The 21,983-nt window shown below is 44.0% G+C and overlaps 1 protein-coding gene across 2 annotated transcripts in view; it reads left to right on the top strand.

The window, feature by feature from the left end:
* ENOPH1 (enolase-phosphatase 1) overlaps positions 1-21,983 on the top strand; it is a 35,984-nt gene that overhangs the window by 2,015 nt on the left and 11,986 nt on the right. For both annotated transcript variants that reach the window (XM_025385194.1, XM_025385193.1), the window contains exons 2-3: positions 17,497-17,598; positions 20,331-20,533. In XM_025385194.1, the coding sequence (XP_025240979.1) occupies positions 20,409-20,533 (125 nt within the window). In that variant the 5' untranslated portion in view covers positions 17,497-17,598; positions 20,331-20,408. The remainder of the gene's footprint in view (positions 1-17,496; positions 17,599-20,330; positions 20,534-21,983) is intronic.

The raw sequence follows: 21,983 nt of genomic DNA, 5'->3' as shown, positions 1-21,983 counted from the left end.
TTACGGGCATGAGCTAAGGCGCCTGGCCTGAATGAGTTTTCTTGATGTAGGTTATAATATAAAATCCATGTATGCTTTTAGGACACCAAACATAACAACCACTTAAAATTCTTTTAGAAGAATCACAGTACCTTGACATCTTAGCATAGGTTCAGAAGAAATCGAGTTTAGCATTTTCTCCACGGTTTTCATTTTTGTTTTGAGGCGGAGTCTCGCTCTGTCACCCAGACTGGAGTGCAGTGGCATGAGCTCAGCTCCCTGCAACCTCTGCCTCCCAGCTTCAAGCGATTCTTCTGTCCCAGCCTCTCCAGTAGCTGGGATTACAGACATGTGCCACCACATCCAGCTAATTTTTGTATTTTTAGTAGAAAGATGGTTTCACCAGGCTGGTCTCGAACTCCTGACCTCAAGCGATCCACCCACCTGAGTCTCCCAAAGTGCTGGGATTACAGGCATGAACCATGGCGCCTGGTCTCTTCCCCACATTTTGTTTTGTTTTTTTGTTTTGTTTTGTTTGAGACAGAGTCTTGTTCTGTCTCCCAGGCTGGAGTACAACGGTGCACCTCCGCCTCCCGTGTTCAAGCGAGTACAGTGTTGTAGCTCCGCCTCCTGCCTCAAGCGATTCTGGTGCCTCAGCCTTCTGAGTAGCTGAGATTACAGATGTGCACCACCACGCCCGGCTAATTTTTGTATTTTTAGTAGAGACACAGTTTTGCTATGTTGGCCAGGCTGGTCTGACTTCAGGTGATCCGGCCTCATCGGCCTCCCAAGAGTGCTGGGATTACAGGCGGGAGCCACCGCGCCTGACCTTCTCCACGTTTTTAATCACACCAGAGACCTTTGCGGAAAATTCCAGGACAAATACTGATGATTGATTAATTTCCTTTTTTTTGGATTGTGACAGAGTAACTGCTTTCTTGGTTTTCAGAGAAAAAAGGAGTCCTCATTTTTGTTATTTATAGTTAACAGCTCACTCGTTCCATTCTGACTCTCTCTTGCTTTCTACTGTCATCAGGAGACCAAAGATAAGAACAGGAGAGGTAGTGATGTGGCATTAGATCATTAGATACTACCATTATCTGAAGGTAGATTTAGGGAATAAGAAACCTCATACAAAATCAATTTTGCATCAAAACCTAATACCCCTCCCCCACCTTTTCCCCCAAGTGTGTCTTCTGCTAGATGACATTATGAGCCACTTCTTGGAATCTTTGTGTCTGTGGCAGACTTATTCTGAAATCCGAAAATAAAAATGTCTTAGTTGCCTGAATAAATTTTTCTGAGTTTGACGCTAGGCAATGTGCAAATTCAGTGCAGGCTGCAAAAGAATGATTCAGGGATCTCGGCCGGGCGCGGTGGCTCAAGCCTGTAATCCCAGCACTTTGGGAGGCCGAGATGGGCGGATCACGAGGTCAGGAGATCGAGACCATCCTGGCGAACACCGTGAAACCCCATCTCTACTAAAAAATACAAAAAAAAAACTAGCCGGGCGAGGTGGCGGGCGCCTGTAGTCCCAGCTACTCGGGAGGCTGAGGCAGGAGAATGGCGTAAACCCGGGAGGCGGAGCTTGCAGTGAGCTGAGATCCGGCCACTGCACTCCAGCCCGGGCTACAGAGCGAGACTCCGTCTCAAAAAAAAAAAAAAAAGAATGATTCAGGGATCTCATTTAAAGGATAATTTCTTATGCACTGTCCTATAATACTATCTATTGTTAGTTATTAATATTGTTGATCTATTATAATCTAATCTATTATTATGATTTGTTAGACATGCATTTATCAAAACCATTGTTCCTAAAAGTATGTTTAAAAGAAAGGTCTATGTGGATGTTTGGTAATTATGGTAATTATGTAATAAAGGATTCCATTAAATGCACTTTTGGGAAATGCTAGTCAGAATGAATGCAAATAGATTTCTTTATTGCATGACTTCTCAGAACCTTCAGTATCATACATATATACACACATACACACTTTGTGAGATTTCAAGAGAGTGACATTTCACAAATCTACCTGAACAAAAAACTTAGTAGAGTATCTCAGTGACTAATCTTTTAAATACCTTTTAAAGAGATGCTGAGTTACATTCTTGAATCTGAGCACGGACGGAGAGGTTGAGCATGGGAGTTGAAAGATAATCTACTTGGAGCTTTAAAGTCAGAGTAGGTGTGTGAACTTGTAGCCCTTCCTCCTGTGGAATGATGGAAGGAAACATTGAGTACTATATACATGTAGTACTCGATCCTTGACTCATTCTAAAAGACTGTGTACGCACTGTCTACACTTTACTTAGGATGGAACTGAGGCTCTGAAAAGTTGAAGAAGATGCCTGGGATTTGAACTCAGATTGTCTTATTCATAAAAACTCTTATTTTTTCCATTACTGCACTCAGCCTTGGAAACGGGACCCTCCTGTTCTGTCTCCTTTGCTTGGCTGCTGTGTATGTTAAATGACACAGTTAGTATGAGAGTCCTTTAATCAACGTGAAGTACTGTACTATAAAAGTATATGGTAACAAGCTGGATGCGGTGGCTCAGGCATGTAATCCCAGCACTTTGGGAGGACGAAGCAGGTGGATCTCTTGAGGTCAGGAGTTCAAGGCCAGCCTGGCCAACATAGTGAAAGCCAGTCTCTACTAAAAATACAAAAATTAGGCCAGGCGTGGTAGCTCATAATCCCAGCCCTTTGGGAGGCTGAGATGGGATGGGTGGATCACTGAGGTCAGGAGTTCAAGACCAGGCTGGTCAACATGGGGAACCCCCCGTCTCTACTAAAAATACAAAAATTAGCCAGGCATGGTGGTGAGCACCTGTAATCCCAGCTGCTTGGGAAGCTGAGGCAGGAGAATCACTTGAACTCGGGAGGCAGAGGTTGCAGTGAGCCGAGATTGTGCCACTCCCTTCCAGCCTAGGCAACAGAGCAAGACTCTGTCTCAAAAAAAAAAAAAGAAAGAAAGAAAGAAAAAAATTAATAAATAATTCAAAAATTAGCTGGGCATGGTAGCGCACGCCTGTAATCTCAGCTACTGGGGAGGCTGAGGTGGGAGAATTGCTTGAACCTGGGAGGCAGCAGTTGCAGTGAGCTGAGATCGTGCCACTGCACTCCAACCTGGGTGAAAGAGCGAGACTCTGTCTTTAAAAAGTATATGGTAACAAGTTTTCAGTTTATACCACGTCTTTGTGTCTTGCCTGAGGATCATTGCAACTTGTAGGGAGTAGAGCTGCAGCAGAGCCCAGTTTTCCTTAGATGTTCCCGCTGCATCTAAGTCCACCACTACCATTCTTGCCCTTTACCACAGGACGCATACCTCTGGTGTTTGTTCTTTTTTGTTTTTGTTTTTCTGAGACCAGGTCTGCCTCTGTCCCCCAGGCTGGAATACAGTGGCACGATCACAACTCACCGCAGCCTCGGCCTCCCAGGCTTAAACAATCCTCCTACCTCAGTCTCCTGAGTAGCTGGGACCACAAGTGTGCACCACCACGCCCAGCTAACTTATTTTTTTTTTTTTATAGAGATGGGGTTTCACAGTGTTGCCCAGACTAGTCTCAATCTCCTGAACTCAAACAATCTTCCCTTCACGGCCTCCCAGAGTGCTGGGATTATAGGCATGTGCCACCATGTTCAGCTAATTTTTAAAATTTTTTGCAGAGATGAGGTCTCACTGGGTTGTTCAGGCTGGTAAAGCATTTTCAGAAATAGTGAATTCATTCTTGATTATTTAACTGTGCTTATAATTTATGTCCTCTTAAATATATTCTAATTATTTTAGAAGATAATAATTGGGGAGTGTTGCAGTTGACATCTTTCTTATGAAAACTGCTATATTAAATTATGGTCTTTCTAGGAAGGCAGCTTGAAGTCTGATAGTTATCTCCCAACTTTGGTTAAACATCCATTTGATAAGTATTTTTTTTTTTTTTTTTTTTTTGAGACTGAGTCTGGCTCTGTCGCCCAGGCTGGAGTGCGGTGGCCGGATCTCAGCTCACTGCAAGCTCCGCCTCCCGGGTTCACGCCATTCTCCTGCCTCAGCCTCCCGAGTAGCTGGGACCACAGGCGCCCGCCACTTCGCCCGGCTAGTTTTTGTATTTTTTTAGTAGAGACGGGGTTTCACCGTGTTAGCCAGGATGGTCTCGATCTCCTGACCTCGTGATCCGCCCGTCTCGGCCTCCCAAAGTGCTGGGATTACAGGCTTGAGCCACCGCGCCCGGCCTTGATAAGTATTATTACTTGTGTTATTGCCAGCATTGAGAAGTGTATGATGTGCACTCTGCCCACACAATGAAACAGCTAGAATAAAGCCTACAAAGGATGGCAAATTGGAAGCATTCTTCTACCTGTACTATTTATTACTGACACCAGTAACTGTAATAGGATCTCTTTCCCTATCTTCATTCAGTCTACAGATTTAGGCTTTTTCATCTGCAAGGATGGGTTACTAGGATATGTTTTGTTTATAAAGGTGGTAATGAAGGTTAAATGCAAAAGCCTTTGAAAATTATGAAGTCCTATAGAAACACTGATTATAACGCAGGACGTATCAGACTGGAGGAAATAGAAAGTACTTATGAAGGAAGGATTGGTAAGGAAAAGAGGGAACTTACATTTCCTGAAACCCACCATGCTTCCAATTACTTCCACCATGTTTACTCCCAGTTAGTCTGCTCCTTATTGCCCTACCCAGAGATACATTAAAAATAAGATGTAGGATATTGTTGATCTCTAAGAATTTGTGGAAGCACTGGAATGGCAGATAAGTAGTTATTGATGGGTTGATAAACCACTGCCCCCTTCTCCCCAACCTTTTCTACTGCTTAGGGCAGTGTTTCCCAACTACATTCATGGTAGTATGTGAGAGGATTTTTGTTGACTCGGCTTGAAACAAGGTGAGGAGTCTTTGGAGAATCACTGTCTTGCGTATATCAAGAGGTGGATAGAGCCTTAGCCTTGGTAGTTCACACCTGTAATCCTAGGACTTTGGAAGGCCGAGGTGAGAGGATTGCTTGAGTCTAGGAGTTGAAGACCAGCCTGGGCAACGTAGCACGACCTTGTCTCTACTAAAAATAAAAAAAGTTAGCCAGGTGTAGTGGCATGTATCTGTGATCCCAGCTACTCAGGAGGCTGAGGTAGAAGGATCATTTGAGTCTGGGAGGTCAAGGCTGCAGTAAGCCATGATTGTGCCACTGCAGTCCAGCCTGGATGACAAAGCAAGACCCTGTCTCAAAAAAAAAAAAAAAAAATGGGGGATAGAAAGCACCTCTAGCCTCCTCTGGAAGGAAACTGTCCCACCTAGCTGGGAGGGGCCTCACCTAGGATTCAGGAGACCTGGGCTGCCTACCACACGAGCCTTAGACAATCTGCTCACCCAGCCACCTGTTAGTTCCCTAAAGCTGGGACTGTCATGTTCATCCTACTCTCACACAGAATATGTTGTAATGATCATCATCATCATCATCATCATCGTTGGAACTGAAAGAATCTGCATTAAGTAAATAATTCAGGCTGGGCACGGTGGCTCACCCCTGTAATCCAAACACTTTGGGAGGCAAAGGTTGGAGGATCACTTGAGGCTAGGAGTTTGAGACCAGCCTGGGCAACATAGCAAGACCATGTCTTAAAAAAAAAAAATTATAAAAATAGAAAGCACCTCTGGCTTTGATTTCTGGTTCCTTATTTTTCTAAAACCTTCAGTATTGTAGCATTAGCATAATCTTTCCAGCCTAATCAATCCTTCTTTCCTTTCCCTCACATTTAATTGAATACCTGTCATGTTCCAGGATATGGTAGGGATCCAGAGTCCTTAAGACCCAACCGTCACCCTCAGGGAACCTAGAAAGGAAGACAGTTACATAAATAGGTTACCTTTGCACAATCACAGTCCTCTGTAGTCTCCCATTGGCTGTGAGATAAGAGCTCAACAAATTGGGTTTTCCAACTTTCTATCCCTCTCTTCCTTTACACTTTACATAGCTGAACATGCACATTCCAATCATGCCCTTTCTTGCTGCCACCATTCTTCCAACTTGGAATGTCATACCTTTTCCTCCCCAAGTGTGGGGCTCATGCACTCATTTACTTAAAAAAAAAATTACTTATTGTGCTAAGCTGTGGGAATATGGAAGTAAGAGCTACCTCTGCTTGTAAAGGACCTATTTAAGCACGTCCTCTGCACTCATTGCCAGTACCATGTATAGTATTTGCTACTGGAGCCAGTAGCTGACTTGTGATGTTGCATGTGTGTCCTCTTTTCCAGGCTATATGGAACGCTCCTCAAGGGCAAGGACCAGAGCCTCACACAGTGCTTACATATCAGGCATGCCGTACATGCTGGGTGATGGTGATATGCATTCTGGAATGGGTGTGGGAGGGACTGGGATTCAGTTTCTTCCACACTCTACAATGCTTGCTATTCAGATTTCCTCAAGGTGATACTTTATTGTATTTGGACGATTTAACTGAAAGTGTTTCTAGAGTGGCACTGGAATTCATTGACTCAACATTTCCAAAACCTACAAGTTTTAGAGGATGAAACCAGCTGATAATGGAAATTAAATGTCATAAAAGATAAAATTTTATTAACAAAATTAAGATAAAAAGTGAAATATGTTATTCTATAGAAACTTGCATCTGTTAATGTAAGACTAGAGGAAAGGTTTTCCTACCCTCCCCAAATATTCTTCCTAGAAAATTAGTTCACCTTGATTATAAAATTGCAGATAAAGAAGAGTATGATATAGAGAGTGAAAGCCCTGATATGCTCCTACCACCCAGAGGTGACCATTAAGAGTTTGGTGAATATTCCTTCTGTTTTTTTCCCTAGGTACATAGTAAAGTCATAGAGATCTTTGAAAGATATATAGTCAGACTGATTGAGTAAAAGGGGTTGGACATGGTGGCTCACACCTGTAATCCCAGCACTTTGAAAGGCCGAGGCAAGGAGATTACTTCAGTCCAGCAGTTCAAGACCAGCCTGGGCAACATAGGGAGACCCCATCTCTACAAAGAATAAAAAATTGGCTGGACATGGTGGTGTGCACCTATAATCCCAGCTACTCAGGAGGCTGAGGTGGGAGGATCACTTGAGCCCAGGAGGTAGACTGTGGTGAGCCATGATTGTGCCACTGCACTCCAGCCTAGGTGACAGAGCTGGAATGCAGTGGCATGATCAAAAAAATAAATAACAATTTTTAAACGGGGCACCAATTTTAAGCTATAACCCCTATATTTTTTTTTTTTTTTTTTTGAGACGGAGTCTCGCTGTGTCACCCAGGCTGGAGTGCAGTGGCCGGATCTCAACTCACTGCAAGCTCCGCCTCCCGGGTTTTACGCCATTCTCCTGCCTCAGCCTCCGAGTAGCTGGGACTACAGGCGCCCGCCACCACGCCCGGCTAGTTTTTTGTATTTTTAGTAGAGACGGGGTTTCACCATGTTAGCCAGGATGGTCTCGATCTCCTGACCTCGTGATCCACCCGCCTCGGCCTCCCAAAGTGCTGGGATTACAGGTTTGAGCCACCGCGCCCGGCCAACCCCTATATTTTAAATACATAGGCTGGATTTTATCTTGCTCATACAGACTTAAAATGATACCCTGTGTTTAGCCCTGAAAAGTGCTTGCTTCTTTGTCTGATGGGTCTTAACATTTTCTATCCTTACAGCTTACCCTGTGTTACCACTCCACTAAAGAAAAAAAGTATTCTTTTTTACAATAAAAGGTTATTTCTATATGAAACTTTGAATTTTACATTTATCAACTCATTTGATTTTCAAAATTGGTTTTGGTGGAGGTGCAGGTCAGAAGAGGAATGGAAACCAACCCGCCCTAATCCTATTGCACCATTTTCCCATCAGCTCACTAAAGAGTTGTGTGGCAACTTGGTAGCTTTATCCTCAGAGGCCTTCCTGGCTCCTCTCTGGACCTTTCCTAGGTGACACCATTTCAGGAAAATGGGTTTCTTTTCGAAGACAGAACATGTTTAGGACAGAAGGGGGTTGTTTGCCTTCTACGTATGTGCATGAGGGGTTCATTTCTTAGCTTGATTTTCTTTCCAGTGATTCATGATGTGACCTTCTAACAAGTTCATTTTCTTAAGTCTAAAAAGTGTGGACCTGATACCCCTTTACTGAGTAAAGAGAAACTAAGGCGTGCGGTTTGGAAACTAATGGTAATTTCAGCATTGAGACCTTGGGTGGGACTTTGGAGCTCACTATCAGAACAGTGTTTGACAGTTAAGCTTGTGTATACTTGGACTCCAAGAGACTCGATAACTCCCTGGGCTGGTCTCGTATGGGTCCAAGTCGTTGTAAGTTCAGGAAGCTAATTAGATCCCTTTGATGGGGGTAAAGATCTTCACCCCCTGATCTGATAGGGGGTAGATTCCAGGGATCTGACTCTACAAACTCAAAAAGAAAGACCTGATTGATAAACTGTAATCCCAGTTTGTTAATTTGTACTTAAACTTTATGTGCCTTTGAAAAATGGAGGAAGTAGGACCTCCTATTTCATAGGGTTATTATGAAGATTAAAATGACATTATTCAGGCCATGCATTATCAGTAAGTTGAGTAAATTTTGAATGCTTCGTGGTGGCAGTGGTGAGAAGTGATTGGATTTGAATATATTTTGAAGGTAGAACTGATGGAATTTGCTGATGGATTGGTTGGATGTGGAGTTTGAGAGAAAGAGGAGTCAAAGATGACTCTAAGGTTTTTGGCCTGAGCATCTAGAAGGATGGCTCTGTCATTTACTGTGATGTGGATATGTAGGGGGAGAAGGAGGATTAAGGGATGGAATCAAGAGTGTGGTTTCAGACGTGTTTAGTTTGAGATACTTAATAGACATCCAAGTGGGGATATTGGGTAGGCATTTGGAAAAGGTCCAAGCCAAAGGTAAGAATTTGGGGATCATTAGTATAAATGGTATTTAAAGTCATGGAATTAGATAAGATCACAAAGGAGTGATTATAGGTAGAAAAGAGAAGTGCTTGTCATACTAAGTGCTCAGTAAATGTTGGCAATTACTCCCATTACTATAACTTCTTGAATTATTATTGCTGATACTTTATAGGAAATGTTACAGAACTGCTGGGTGAACCATAATCTCTCATTTTCTTAGTATGAAACCTCTTTGGGGAATCAAAGCTATATTAGAAATTTCCATAAAGAATATGCTGTCAAGATCCAGGGAGTTAGATGATCCTAGTGAGTAGTGTTCCTTGAAGTCATTCACCCGTGAGAGCTGGATGGCTTCAGGTGTTGGGGTTTGATAGGCCCGGGTTTGAGTCCTGGCTTTACTCTGCACCCGCAGTGAAACGTCTTTGAACCTCAGTTTCTTCATCTATGAAAAAGGGCTTACCTAGCAAGGATGTTAGGCAGATTCAAGGAGATGAATGTGAATGCCTTCCTTTCCACTCCACTGTTAAGGACTAGGACTCTGGGCCAGTCAGTTTCCCTCTCTGGAACTCATTGGAGATAATGGAGATATTCTGTCTCTTTTGTGCTGCTGCTTAAAACCTTACTCCAATTACTAGCCCTTCTGTACTGATAACCATCCCTTGTTCAGTGTGATTCATTGCACTTAATTAGATAACAGCATATCTTTTGTTAATTATAATTTAATCTCCTTAATGGGATTATCTTTTGTCTTATCAGCACAACATTGATTGATTCATTTTGAATGCACATGTGAAATCTGATGTTCATTCCTAAGGTTTCAGTTTTCAACTTACATCCCTTGTGTGGGTCCAGCCCTGTTTACCCCCATGAAGATGAGGACAGTAGGATTTTAATTCCTGAGACCATGTGGCAGCCAGAACACAGAAACTTCTTGATAGCTCCTACTATGGTCTTCGGGAAGCCTATTTGAGGAGCAATTCTAATACCACAACTGCTGAAACTATCTGGCAGATAGCACGGACCACTCCAAGAAGTAGCAATTTTCATTGTTAGAAGTATTTAAACAAAGCTTGGTGTATTAGTCTGTTCTCATGCTGCTAATAAATAACATACCTGAGACTGGGTAGTTGATAAAGGAAAGAGGTGTAATGAACTCACAGTTCCACATGGCTGGGGAGGCCTCATGATCACAGTGGAAGACAAAGAGCAAAGGGACGTTTTACATGGTGGCAGGCAAGAGGGCATGTTCAGGGGAGCTCTCCTTTATAAAACCATCAGATTGCCGAGCGCGGTGGCTCACGCCTGTAATCCCAGCACTTTGAGAGGCCGAGGCGGGTGGATCATGAGGTCAGGAGATCAAGACCATCCTGGCTAACATGGTGAAACCCTGTCTCTACTAAAAATACAAACAATTAGCTGGATGTGGTGGCGGGCACCTGTAGTCCCAGCTACTCCAGAGGCTGAGGCAGGAGAATGGCGTGAACCCGGGAGGCGGAGCTTGCAGTGAGGCGAGATTGCGCTACTGCACTCCAGCCTGGGTAACAGAGTGAGACTCCCATCTCAAAAAATAAATAAAATAAAATAAAACCATCAGATCTTGTGACAGTTATTTACTCCCAGCACTTTGAGAGGTTGAGATGGGAGGATCACTTAAGCCCAGGAGTTCAAGACCCGCCTGGGCAATGTAGTGAGACTCTGTCTCTACAAAAAGAAGAAGAAGAAAAAAAACAGTAAATTTAAAAAACCAAAAAAACCTAATATATTACATTCTCCTAATATTATTATCACAGACATCTGACAGTAAACATCTGTGGGAAGACCACATGGGAAGGCTAACTTTAATAGAGAAAGATGCTAGGTGGCAAGATCATCAAAGTAAGTGTATTTGAGCCAGGGAAGAAAAGTGGCTCAGCACAAATGTGGTTCTTCAGATTGATCATAGTATAGCTGATTCACTACCTGTGCTGATAAGCTCTGTTCTGTTGAAGTCACAGTCTAGTCACTGTGATTGGAATTTGGATTTTGCTAAATTCCTCAGTCATACTGCCTCAGATAACTGGCTCTTCTTGTCCGTTGCATGTAATTTCCCGTAATTTTATTCTCTGGAGACAGCCTTTAATTATTTTTCTTTGTAGGGGGTGATTTTGTTTAAAACACTGTCAGCAGGCCAGCTTGGTGGTGGCTCCTGTAATCCCAGCACTTTGGGAGGCCAAAATGGGGGGATCTCAGAGGTCAGGAATTCAAGACCAGCTGGCCAACATGGAGAAACCCCGTCTCTACTAAAAATACAAAAATCAGCTGGGCGTGGTGGCACACACCTGTAATCCCAGCTACTCAGGAGGCCAAGGCAGAATTGTTTGAACCCAGGAGGTGGAGGTTGCAGTGAACTGAGATCGCACCACTGTATTCCACCCTGGCTGACAGAGCAAGACTGTCTCAGAAAAAAAAGAGGAAAAAGAAAAGCACTGTCGGCAATCTCTGATTTTTTTTTTAACATTTAATTTTGCTAACTTTTTGCACTATTAAGGTTGTACATTTTTATTGTAGAAAAGAGATATGCAAAAAAGTTTCTTTTAATGTCATAACCCAGAGAGAACCTTTGTAAACATTTTTCATGTTCTCTTATATTTTGTTCAGTGTGTTAAATATCCCCCTAAATAAGATTATGCTTTACATACTGTTTGTAACCTGTTTTATTAATTGTTTGTATGATGTGATTTATATTTAGGAACCATCAAGCCACTTAATTTTGTTTGTTGTTGTTGAGACAGAGTCCTGCTCTATTGCCCAGGCTGGCATGCAGTGGCGTGATCTTGGCTTACTGCGACCTCTGCCTCCTGGGTTCAAGCAATTCTCGTGTCTGGGATTACAGGCGCCAGCCACCACACCTGGCTAAGTTTTTGTTTTTAGTAGAGACGGGGTTTCACCATGTTGGCCAGGCTGATCTCAAACTCGTGACCTCGAGTGATCGCTGGCCTTGGCCTCCCACAGTGCTGGGATTACAGGTGGAGCCACCGAGCCCGGGCCTATGTCTCTATTAATGTTAGAGAATAAAAAGCAAAATAAATTTATGTGGGGCTGGGCATGGTGGCTCATGCCTGTAATGCCAGCACTTTGGGAGGCTGCAGTAGGATGATTGCCTGAGTCCAGGAGCTTGAGATGAGCCTGGCCAACGTGGCGAAACCCCATCTCTAGTAAAAATTTAAAAAATTAGCTGGGTGTGGTGGCTCATACCTGTAGTCCCGACTACTCAGGAGGCTGAGGTGGGAGGATCACCTGAGCCCAGGAGGCGGAAGTTGCAGTGAGCCAAGATCATGCCACTGCACTCCAAAAAAAAAAAAAGAAATAATAGCCCACCAATGGGGGCCAGGTGTGGTGGCTCACGCCTGTAATCCCAGCACTTTGGGAGGTGGAGGCAGACGGATCACGAGGTCAGGAGATCGAGACCATCCTGGTCAACACAGTAAAACCCCGTCTCCACTAAAAATATACAAAATTAGCCGGGTGTGGTGGCAGGTGTCTGTAGTCCCAGCTACTCGGGAGGCTGAGGCAGGAGAATGGCGTGAACCCGGGAGGCAGAGCTTGCAGTGAGCCGAGATCGCGCCACTGAACTCCAGTCTGGGCGACAGAGCCAGACTCCGTCTCAAAAAAACCAAAAAAATAGCCCACCAATATTGCCTTTGTGTTGTTTAATTTGTTTTCTAAAGAATATTAAGTTCTCAAGCACTATAAATCATTTGCGTTGTATAGTTCCCTTGGAGGGCTTTTATTATTTATTATTTTTATTATTTTTTGAGACAGTCTGCCCGTGTCACAGACTGGAGTACAGTGGTGTAATCTGGGCCCGCTACAACTTCTGCTTCCGGGTTCAAGTGATTCTCCTGCCTCAGTCTCCCAAGTAGCTGGGATTACAGGCTGGTGCCACCGCGTCCAGCCTTGGAAAGCTTTTTTTTTTTTCTGGGAGACGGAGTCTCTCTGTGTCGCCCAGACTGGAGTGCAGTGTTGCGATCTCAGCTCACTGCAAGGTCCGTCTCCCGGGTTCACGCCATTCTCCTGCCTCAGCCTCCCGAGTAGCTCGGACTACAGGCCCCGCCACCGCGCCCGCCACCACACCCGGCTAATTTGTTGTATTTTTAGTAGAGACGGGGTTTCACAGTGTTAGCCAGGATGGTCTCAATCTCGTGACCTCGTGATCCCTCCCAAAGTGTTGGGATTACAGGCGTGAGCCACCGCGCCCTGCTGGAAAGCTTTTAAAGTAGTTTGTTTATGTAGCTGTATTCTCAGCACTATTCTTTTCTTTCTTTCTTTCTTTTTTTTTTTTTTGAGAGGGAGTCTCACTCTGTCACCCAGGCTGCAGTGCAGTGGCACAATCTCAGCTCACTACAACCTCCGCCTCCCGGGTTCAAGCGTTTCTCTTGCCTCAGCCTCCTGAGGAGCTGTGACTATAGGCGCGCACCACCACGCCCCGACTAATTTTTGTATTTTTAGTAGAGACGGGATTTCACTATGTTGGCCTGGCCTCTCAGCACAATTTTTAGGAGGTACCTTTTATTACCTGTTTTATTCAAAGGAGATAAGTAAATATTGTAACAACAGTTTGATTTTTACTAATTCTATGACCTTTTCATTAAAACAACCACGTGACCATAAAGCATATCCGTAGGCCGGGCGCGGTGGCTCACGCCTGTAATCCCAGCACTTTGGGAGGCGGAGGCAGACGGATCACGAGGTCAGGAGATCGAGACCATCCTGGCTAACACTCTGAAACCCCGTCTCTACTAAAAATACAAAAAATTAGCCGGGCGTGGTGGTGGGTGCCTGTAGTCCCAGCTACTTGGGAGGCTGAGGCAGGAGAATGGCGTGAACCCGGGAGACGGAGCTTGCACTGAGCCGAGATGGCGCCACTGCACTCCAGCCAGGGCTACGGAGGGAGACTCCGTCTCAAAAAAAAAAAAAAAAAGCATATCCATATTTGAACTTCTAAACATTTACAAGGCAACTAATGTATTTTTTTTGGGGGGGGAGGGGGGACGGAGTTTTGCTCTGTCGCCCAGGCTGGAGTGCAGAGGCGCAATCTCGGCTCACTGCAAGCTCCGCCTCCTGGGTTCACGCCATTCTCCTGCCTCAGCCTCCCGAGTAGCTGGGACTACAGGCGCCCGCCACCACACCCGGCTAATTTTTTGTATTTTTAGTAGAGACGGGGTTTCACCGTGTTAGCCAGGGTGGTCTCGATCTCCTGACCTCGTGATCCTCCCGCCTCGGCCTCCCAAAGTGCTGGGATTACAGGCGTGAGCCACTGCGCCCGGCCAAGGCAACTAATGTAATTAGATCTTCAAAATTTCTTGGCTCTTTCAGTAAGCTATCACTGAGCTGTGTAGAGTAATATAAATTGCTGCTTGCACAGTGTCCCCTGTAACATCTAGTGGAATTTAATCATATTCCCCTACAAGGCAAATAACTCTAGTTCTATAGGCTTTTGTTGTATGTACTGCTAAATCACGGTAACTCCTTAAGTGCCTGGTGTACTGAAAATATTCCCACGTTTATTTGTAGAATCCTGAGTTTATTGTAGCATATTTGTCATACTATAGTGTTCTGAAATTATCTGTAAGTGGATTATAATGAAGATAAAACATTTATCATCAATGAGTACGGTGGTTTATGCCTGTAATCCTAGCACTTTGGGAGGCTGAGACGGGATGATTGCTTAAACTCAGGAGTCAAGACCAGCCTGAGCAACATAGCGAGATCTTGTCTTTACAAAAAAATTTTTTAAAAATTGGCAAGGCATGGTGATGCACACCTGTAATCCTGGCTACTCAGGAGGCTGAGGTGGGAGGATCTCTTGAGTCCAGGAGTTCTAGACAGCAGTGAGCTGTGATTGTCACCACTGCATTCCAGCCTGGGTGACAGATCAAGACTCTGTCTCAAAAAAAAAAAATTCTTATAATGTATGATAGCACATGCCAGGCTATTTTATAAGTAACTTGAAGACATTGTATTTGTCTTAACAGATATTCTCAATAAGTATGTTTAAAGATTGGATAAAATTTTCATAATTTAGTTGATTATTCCATGTACATACATTTATGCAGTAACCCTTTTGCACTAAAATAGTACAGTCTGCTAACATGTTGACTGCAAATAATTTTTTTTTTTTTTTTTTTGAGTAGCAGTCTCGCTCTGTCACCCAGGCTGGAGTGCAGTGGTGCAATCACAGCTCACTGTAGCCTCAACCTCCTGGGTCAAGTAATTCTCCTGTCTCAGCCCCTCCAAGTAGCTGGGACTACAGGTGTGCATCGCCAGCCCAGCTAGCTCTTTAATTTTTGTGGAGACAGGGTCAGGCTGGTTTTGAACTCCTGGATTCAAGTGGTCTTCCTGCCTTGGCCTCCCAAAGTGCTGGGATTACAGGCATGAGCCACCATGCCCGGCAGCAAATAATATTTATAGTCCAGATGTTATACTAAATTCTAGCTTTGTGTGATGACTCAGTACAGTGGCGCATTTTATAGATGAGGGGAGGGGCATATTGGATGATCAGGAAGGAACTCTTTTTTTTTTTTGAGACAGAGTCTGGCTCTGTGACCCAGGCTGGAGTGCAGTGGCCGGATCTCAGCTCACTGCTAGCTCCGCCTCCCGGGCCTACGCCATTCTCCTGCCTCAGCCTCCGGAGTAGCTGGGACTACAGGCGCCCGCCACGTCGCCTGGCTAGTTTTTTTGTATTTTTTTTAGTAGAGACAGGGTTTCAACATGTTAGCCAGGATGGTCTCGATCTCCTGACCTCGTGATCCGCCGGTCTCGGCCTCCCAAAGTGCTGGGATTACAGGCTTGAGCCACCGCGCCCGCCCAGGAAGGAACTCTAAAGTAATCTCCAACTTCTAAAGCTGTTCCCAAATGTTCAGTATTGTTTGAAACCTTGCACCTTTTATTTCCTTGAGTTCTCTGAGAAGATTGGCTATGGTTCATAACTCCAGTGTCCTGCTCTCTGTAGGTCCTCAGGAAAGTTGAATTAATAAGTTGGTTCTGCTTGTGATTTATCTTCTGGGAACTTCTCTGCTATTATTTATCATGAAATTTGGGTGATCCTTGCTCAGTTTAACTGTGTGTGCTGGAGAATATGTTAAGAATATATTGCCAGGCACAGTGACTCACGCCTATAATCCCAGCACTTTAGGAGGCTGAGGCCAGTGGATCATTTGAGGTCAGGAGTTCAAGACCAGCCTGGCCAACATGGTGAATCCCTATGTCTACTAAAAATACAAAAATTAGCCAGGTGTGGTGGCAGTTGCCGTAACCCCAGCTACTTGGGAGGCTGAGGCAGGAGAATCTCTTAAACCCGGGAGGCGGAAGGAGGTTGCAGTGAGCCAAGATCTGCAGTGAGCTGAGATCTCACCACTGCGCTCCAGCCTGGGCAACAAAGCAAGTCTCCATCTCAAAAAAAAGAACATATTAAGTGGTAAGATATCAGGTGCCTTCCATTAGAAAGTCCAGTCCTCCAGTGACTTTGCCTCATATTATTCCTGTGTAGCAAATGAGAAAACTGTGGCTCAGGAGCATAAGTTATTTGAACACAGCTAGTAAAAAGAAGAGGTAGAAGCCTGACTGGGAAAGAAATTCCTAATGCATGGATTACTGACAGGTTATTTATTACTGAATTGTTTCGTGTATCTTTTTTTTTTTTTTTGAGACGGAGTCTCGTTCTGTCCCCCAGGCTGGAGTATAATGGTGGGATCTCGGCTCACTGCAACCTTCGCCTCCCAGGTTCAAGTAATTCTCCTGCCTCAGCCTCCCGAGTACCTGAGATTACAGGTGCCCGCCACCACATCTGGCTAATTTTTGTATTTTTAGTAGAGACAGGGTTTCAGCATGTTGGCCAGACTGGTCTTGAACTCCTGACCTCAGGTGATCCGCCCACCTCGGCCTCCCAAAGTGCTAGGATTACAGACGTGAGGCACCACGTCCAGCTGCATGTCACTTTCTTATAGGATACTCCAAAGGTAGTCTGGTTACCAAGAAAGAGTCATGGTGATCAAGTTTGTTTGTTTGTTTGTTTTTAAATACTTGTCATGCATGGGTGCCATTCTTTTCAGCAGATTATTTGAGTGATATGTACAATAACGTGGTATGCATTGGGGATATAGCTGTGAGCAAGACACACTTGATCCATGTACTCAAGGACCTTTGGTCTAGCCATCTAGTTCCATAGTTGGGAGACTTTTTCTGTAAAGGACAAGACAGTGAAGATTTTACGCTTTGCAGGCCCTATGGTCTTGGTTGCAAATACTGAATTCTGCCATTGTGATGTAAAAGTAGCCACAGACATTATTTAAATAAACGAGTGTGGCTGTGTTCCAATAAAACTTCATTTACAAAAATAGGCAGTGGACTTGATTTGGTCTGCAGGTTGTAGTTTGCCAACTCTTGGTCTAGTTTATTTGTTTCTTGGCCTCTGTCTCTCTTTCTTGCTCTTATATTCACAGCAGCAATTTTTATAAAGAGTTCCATTGATTTATTTGTTACAGTTATGTAAGGTAAGATTGTGGAAGAACTGGATCTTGCAGAACTGATACAAGCTAACTCTTGTATTTTCTTTTACTCTTTTATCCAGGACATTTTATTTCCTTACATCGAAGAAAATGTTAAAGAGTATCTGCAGACACATTGGGAAGAAGAGGAGTGCCAGCAGGATGTCAGTCTTTTGAGGAAACAGGTTGGAACATTTCTGGCTTACATTCCCAAGTGTCTTAGAAATGAGAGTACCTGGAGATTTAGAACATGCTATGAGCATTTTGTAAAATAAGTGCCCTGGTTTGATAAGGGATGGAAGTTGCAGTGACTTAGTGAGTTGCCTGCTTAGGAATTCACAGTACATAATTAAAGGCTGGATCATGTCCGTTTGTTGTTTCTGGAGTTGCTCTTTGTTTTTTTTCTTTCTTTCTTTCTTTTCTTTTTTTTTTTTTTTGAGATGATGTCTCGCTTTGTCGAACAGGCCGGAGTGTGGTGGTGCGATCTTAGCTCACTGCAACCTCTGCTTCCTGGGTTCAAGCGATTCTCCTCCCTCAGCCTCCCGAGTAGCTGGGACTACAGGCGCCTGCCACCATGCCCAGCTAATTTTTTGTATTTTTAGTGGGGATTGGGTTTCACCGCATTGGACAGGCTGGTCTAGAACTCCTGATTTCAAGTGATCCACCCTCCTCGGCCTCCCAAAGTGCTGGGATTACAGGCATGAGCTTACCACCCCCAGCCCACTCAGAAAGGGCTTAAGTTTGCAAATATATGGCATTTTTAGGCAATTTAAATAGCTCTAGAAATAGGCAACTCTAGGCTGGGCATGGTGGCTCACACCTGTAATCTCAGCACTTTGGGAGACTGAGGTGGGTGGATCACTTGAGGTCAGGAGATTGAGACCAGCCTGGCCAAAATGGTGAAACCCTTCCTCTACTAAAAATAAAAAAATTAGCTGGATGTGGTGGCAGGCACCTGTAGTCCTGGCTCCTTGGGAGGCTGAGGCAGGAGAATTGCTTGAACGTGGGAGGCGAAGGTTGTAGTGAGCTGAGATGGCGCCACTGTACTCTAGCCTGGGCTACAGAGCAAGACTCCGTCTCAAAAAAAAAAAAAAAAAAAAAAAAAGTCCTTCCTGGGTAGAATGCAAAAGGTTTTGAGCAGTCTCTACATTTTTTATTAACATCTCTATATTAGTCTATTCTTACATTGCTGTAAAGAAATACCTGAGAGTGGGTAATTTTTAAGAAAAGAGGTTTAATTGGCTCACAGGTCTACAGGCTATACAGGAAACATAGTGGCATCTGCTTCTGGGGAGACCTCAGGAAGCTTCTAGTCATGATGGAAGGCAAAGCAGGAGCAGGCGTCTCACATGGTGAAAGTTAGGAGCAAGAGAGTGGGGAGGGGAGGTGCTACACACTTTAAAACAGCCTGAACTCATTATTGCGAGGACAGCATCAAGGGGGATGGTGCTAAATAAACCATTCATGAGAAGTCTATCCCCGTGATCTAGTCACCTCCCACTAGGCCTCACCTCCAACATTGAGGATTACATTTCAATGTGCAATTTGGGCAGGGACACACATCCAAGCTACGTCATTCTCCATGACAGTACTTCATCATTTTGCACTCCTCCTTTCCTCACTGCAGGCCCCTGCTGCCCCCTCTCCAGTGCTCCTGGGTCCTCACACCCACACTCCTTTTCCAGACTCCTCACCCCAGCTCACTCTGACCCAGCCCTCATACCTCCTTTGGTCTCCTGTGCTTTGTTCTGCTCTCTTCCCACCAGTCGTCAGTCTGTCTTTTCCTTCCGCATTGTGTGCTACGGAACTCCTGCTCTGTTGTTTTTCTTGTTAAAATTGCTTCAATGGCAAAGATCTTAAAAGGTCTGCAGAGCTAACTCACTGGCAGTTATTTTCTAGTTAGTTCTATATTGGATACTGTGGAATGCTCTCTGTAGGTGTTTTACTGTTAGGAATTAGGATTCGAAATGTAGTTATGTCCTTTGGGCATGGAATATTTGGGTTTGTTTAATTTTCTGGATAACTCAGGGTTAATCTGAAATACAATGAGTCCTTACTTAATGTTGTTTTTAGGTTCTTGGAAACTGACTTTAAGTGAAATGGCACTTAAATTTCAATTTTCAATTTTAAACCAACTATAACAAAACTAATTTTTTTCCCCACATAAATGTTACAACAAAATGATGTTGAAGGAAATGACATTATTTGAGAAGGTCATGTCACTTGAAGTCACAGTTTCCAAGCACCTTTTGAGGATGCTTTTGATGATGTTAAATGAGGACTTACTTTACTTTCCTCCCTTACCTTTTTTTGTTGTCAAAACCTTGTTGAAACATACATACATAGTCCCCCATTATTGTATATAAATATGTATATATGTATCTTTAGAAATTGGACTGCTTTGTCACAAGGTCATTGTTCTAAGTGGCTATTAGGATTTTTGCAAGATGTGGGAGATCATAGGAGACTGAATGTGAACCAACCTCATTACTTCACTAGCTTCTTTTCACTGAATTCCAGTCATAAACTAATTTATGAGATTTTCTTTGTTTCTTTCTCAATTAGTTATAGTGCAGAGAAAATGATCAGATTGAGTTAAAGTCCTGGTTTGTTGATCCCAGTAGTGAATCAACAAATCAAGTCTTAATTCTATCTTTATGTGCTCTCTCTTCTCATAAACAACATGCCTCTCAGTTTAAATTTCAGCTTTTAGCAAAAGGAAAGGTAATGCAAATTTATTAATCCACATTCTTTTAGGAATCATTTGTATCAGCTCCAAAGTATATGCTATTTCAATTTGCAGCCATACTAGGGCTAATGATGGAGAAAGTTGTTCTGCTGGGTTTTTGGGTCTCGTTTTAAATGACTCTTTTTTGAATAAGCAAAAAACAAACATCATGTTGTTTCTGACTTAAAGGCTGAAGAGGACGCCCACCTGGATGGGGCTGTTCCTATCCCTGCAGCATCTGGGAATGGAGTGGATGATCTGCAGCAGATGATCCAGGCCGTGGTAGATAATGTGTGCTGGCAGATGTCCCTGGATCGAAAGACCACTGCACTCAAACAGCTTCAGGGCCACATGTGGAGGGCGGCATTCACAGCTGGGCGCATGAAAGCAGAGTATGTGCTCGAGTCAGCCTAAACATTTCACCAGTCCCAAATCCAAATATGTTTTTTCACTAGTCCTCCCTTTCTAGCGTAAGTCACATGATTGGTAAAATAGATAAAAATCCACATTCTTCTTAAGTCTAACAAGTGAGCTTTGTTTCATTTTTTCAAAACTGGGCTAAAATATTTCAGCTGACTAGATTACCCGGACCTGCCTGTCTGGTCTTGTGGGTTGGTTGAAAGACTTGTCAAAGTCTCCGTTTAAAATAGCTTCCTAGAAAATGGTGATTTCCTTGAACTAAGTCATATTTGATTCTTAGCACATGAGTGACAGCTCTGTTGGGCTGCTTCCCTGGACTGTGAATTACCTGCTTTTTGCTCTATGAGACATAGGAAATTGTTTCCCCATCATGTTGAGGTTACTCAGAGGATGTCCTCACTACCACATTCTTCTTTGCTCTTTTGAGCAACTTCACAGATTCTTTGAATCTTGGTTATGGAGTTCCTAAAAGCACTCCAGCCTGAGGAGACTTTGGAGTATTATACTACTGAGAAATTCTTGATTGATTCAGACAGGATCCCACTCTGTTGGCTGGAGTGCAGTGGCATGATCATGGCTCACTGCAGCCTTGACCTCCCCCAGTTCAGGTTATCCTCCCACCTCAGCCTCACAAGGAGCTGGGACTAGGCATGTACCACTATGCCCGGCTAGTTTTTGTATTTTTAGTACAGATGGGGTTTTACCATGTTGCTCAGGCTGTTCTCAAACTTCTGGGCTTGAGCGATCTGCCTGCCTTGGCCTCCCAAAATACGGGGGTTACACACATGAGCAACCATACCTGGCCTATTTTTTTTTTTAGAGCTGGGGTCTTGCTCTGTGATCCACACTGGAGTGCAGTGGTACCTTCGTAGCTCATTGTAGCCTCAAGTGATCCTCCCGCCTCAGCCTCCTGATTAGCTGGGACTGCAGGCATGCACCGCCACATTTTTGTAGAGGTGTGGTCTTGCTATGTTGTCCATACCATATTGCTGAGAAAATCTTTTCATTTGTTTGTTTTTGCTTTTGCTTTGAGACCGATTCTTGCTCTTCACCCAGGCTGTAGTGCAGTGGTGCAATCTCAGCTCACTGCAACTTCCACCTCCTGGGTTCAAGCGATTCTCCTGCCTCAGCCTCTGGAGTAGCTGGGATTACAGGCGCCTGCTACCATACTAATTTTTGTATTTTTAGTAGAGATGAGGTTTCACCATATTGGCAGGCTGGTCTTGAACTCCTGACCTCAAGTGGTCCACCCCGCCTCAGCCTCCAAAACTGCTAGGATTATAGGTATGAGCCACCTCTCCCAGCCTATTTTTGTTTTTGGAGACAGAGTCTTGCTCTGTTGTTCAGGATGGAGTGCATTGACATAATCTCAGCTCACTGCAACCTCCGCCTCCCGGGTTCAAGCAATTCTTTGTATCTCAG

This window comes from Theropithecus gelada, chromosome 5 (assembly GCF_003255815.1).
Source record: "Theropithecus gelada isolate Dixy chromosome 5, Tgel_1.0, whole genome shotgun sequence".
Taxonomy (NCBI): domain Eukaryota; kingdom Metazoa; phylum Chordata; class Mammalia; order Primates; family Cercopithecidae; genus Theropithecus; species Theropithecus gelada.
The sequence above is the reverse complement of the archived record's forward strand: the minus strand, read 5'-3'. Positions and strand labels throughout refer to the sequence as shown.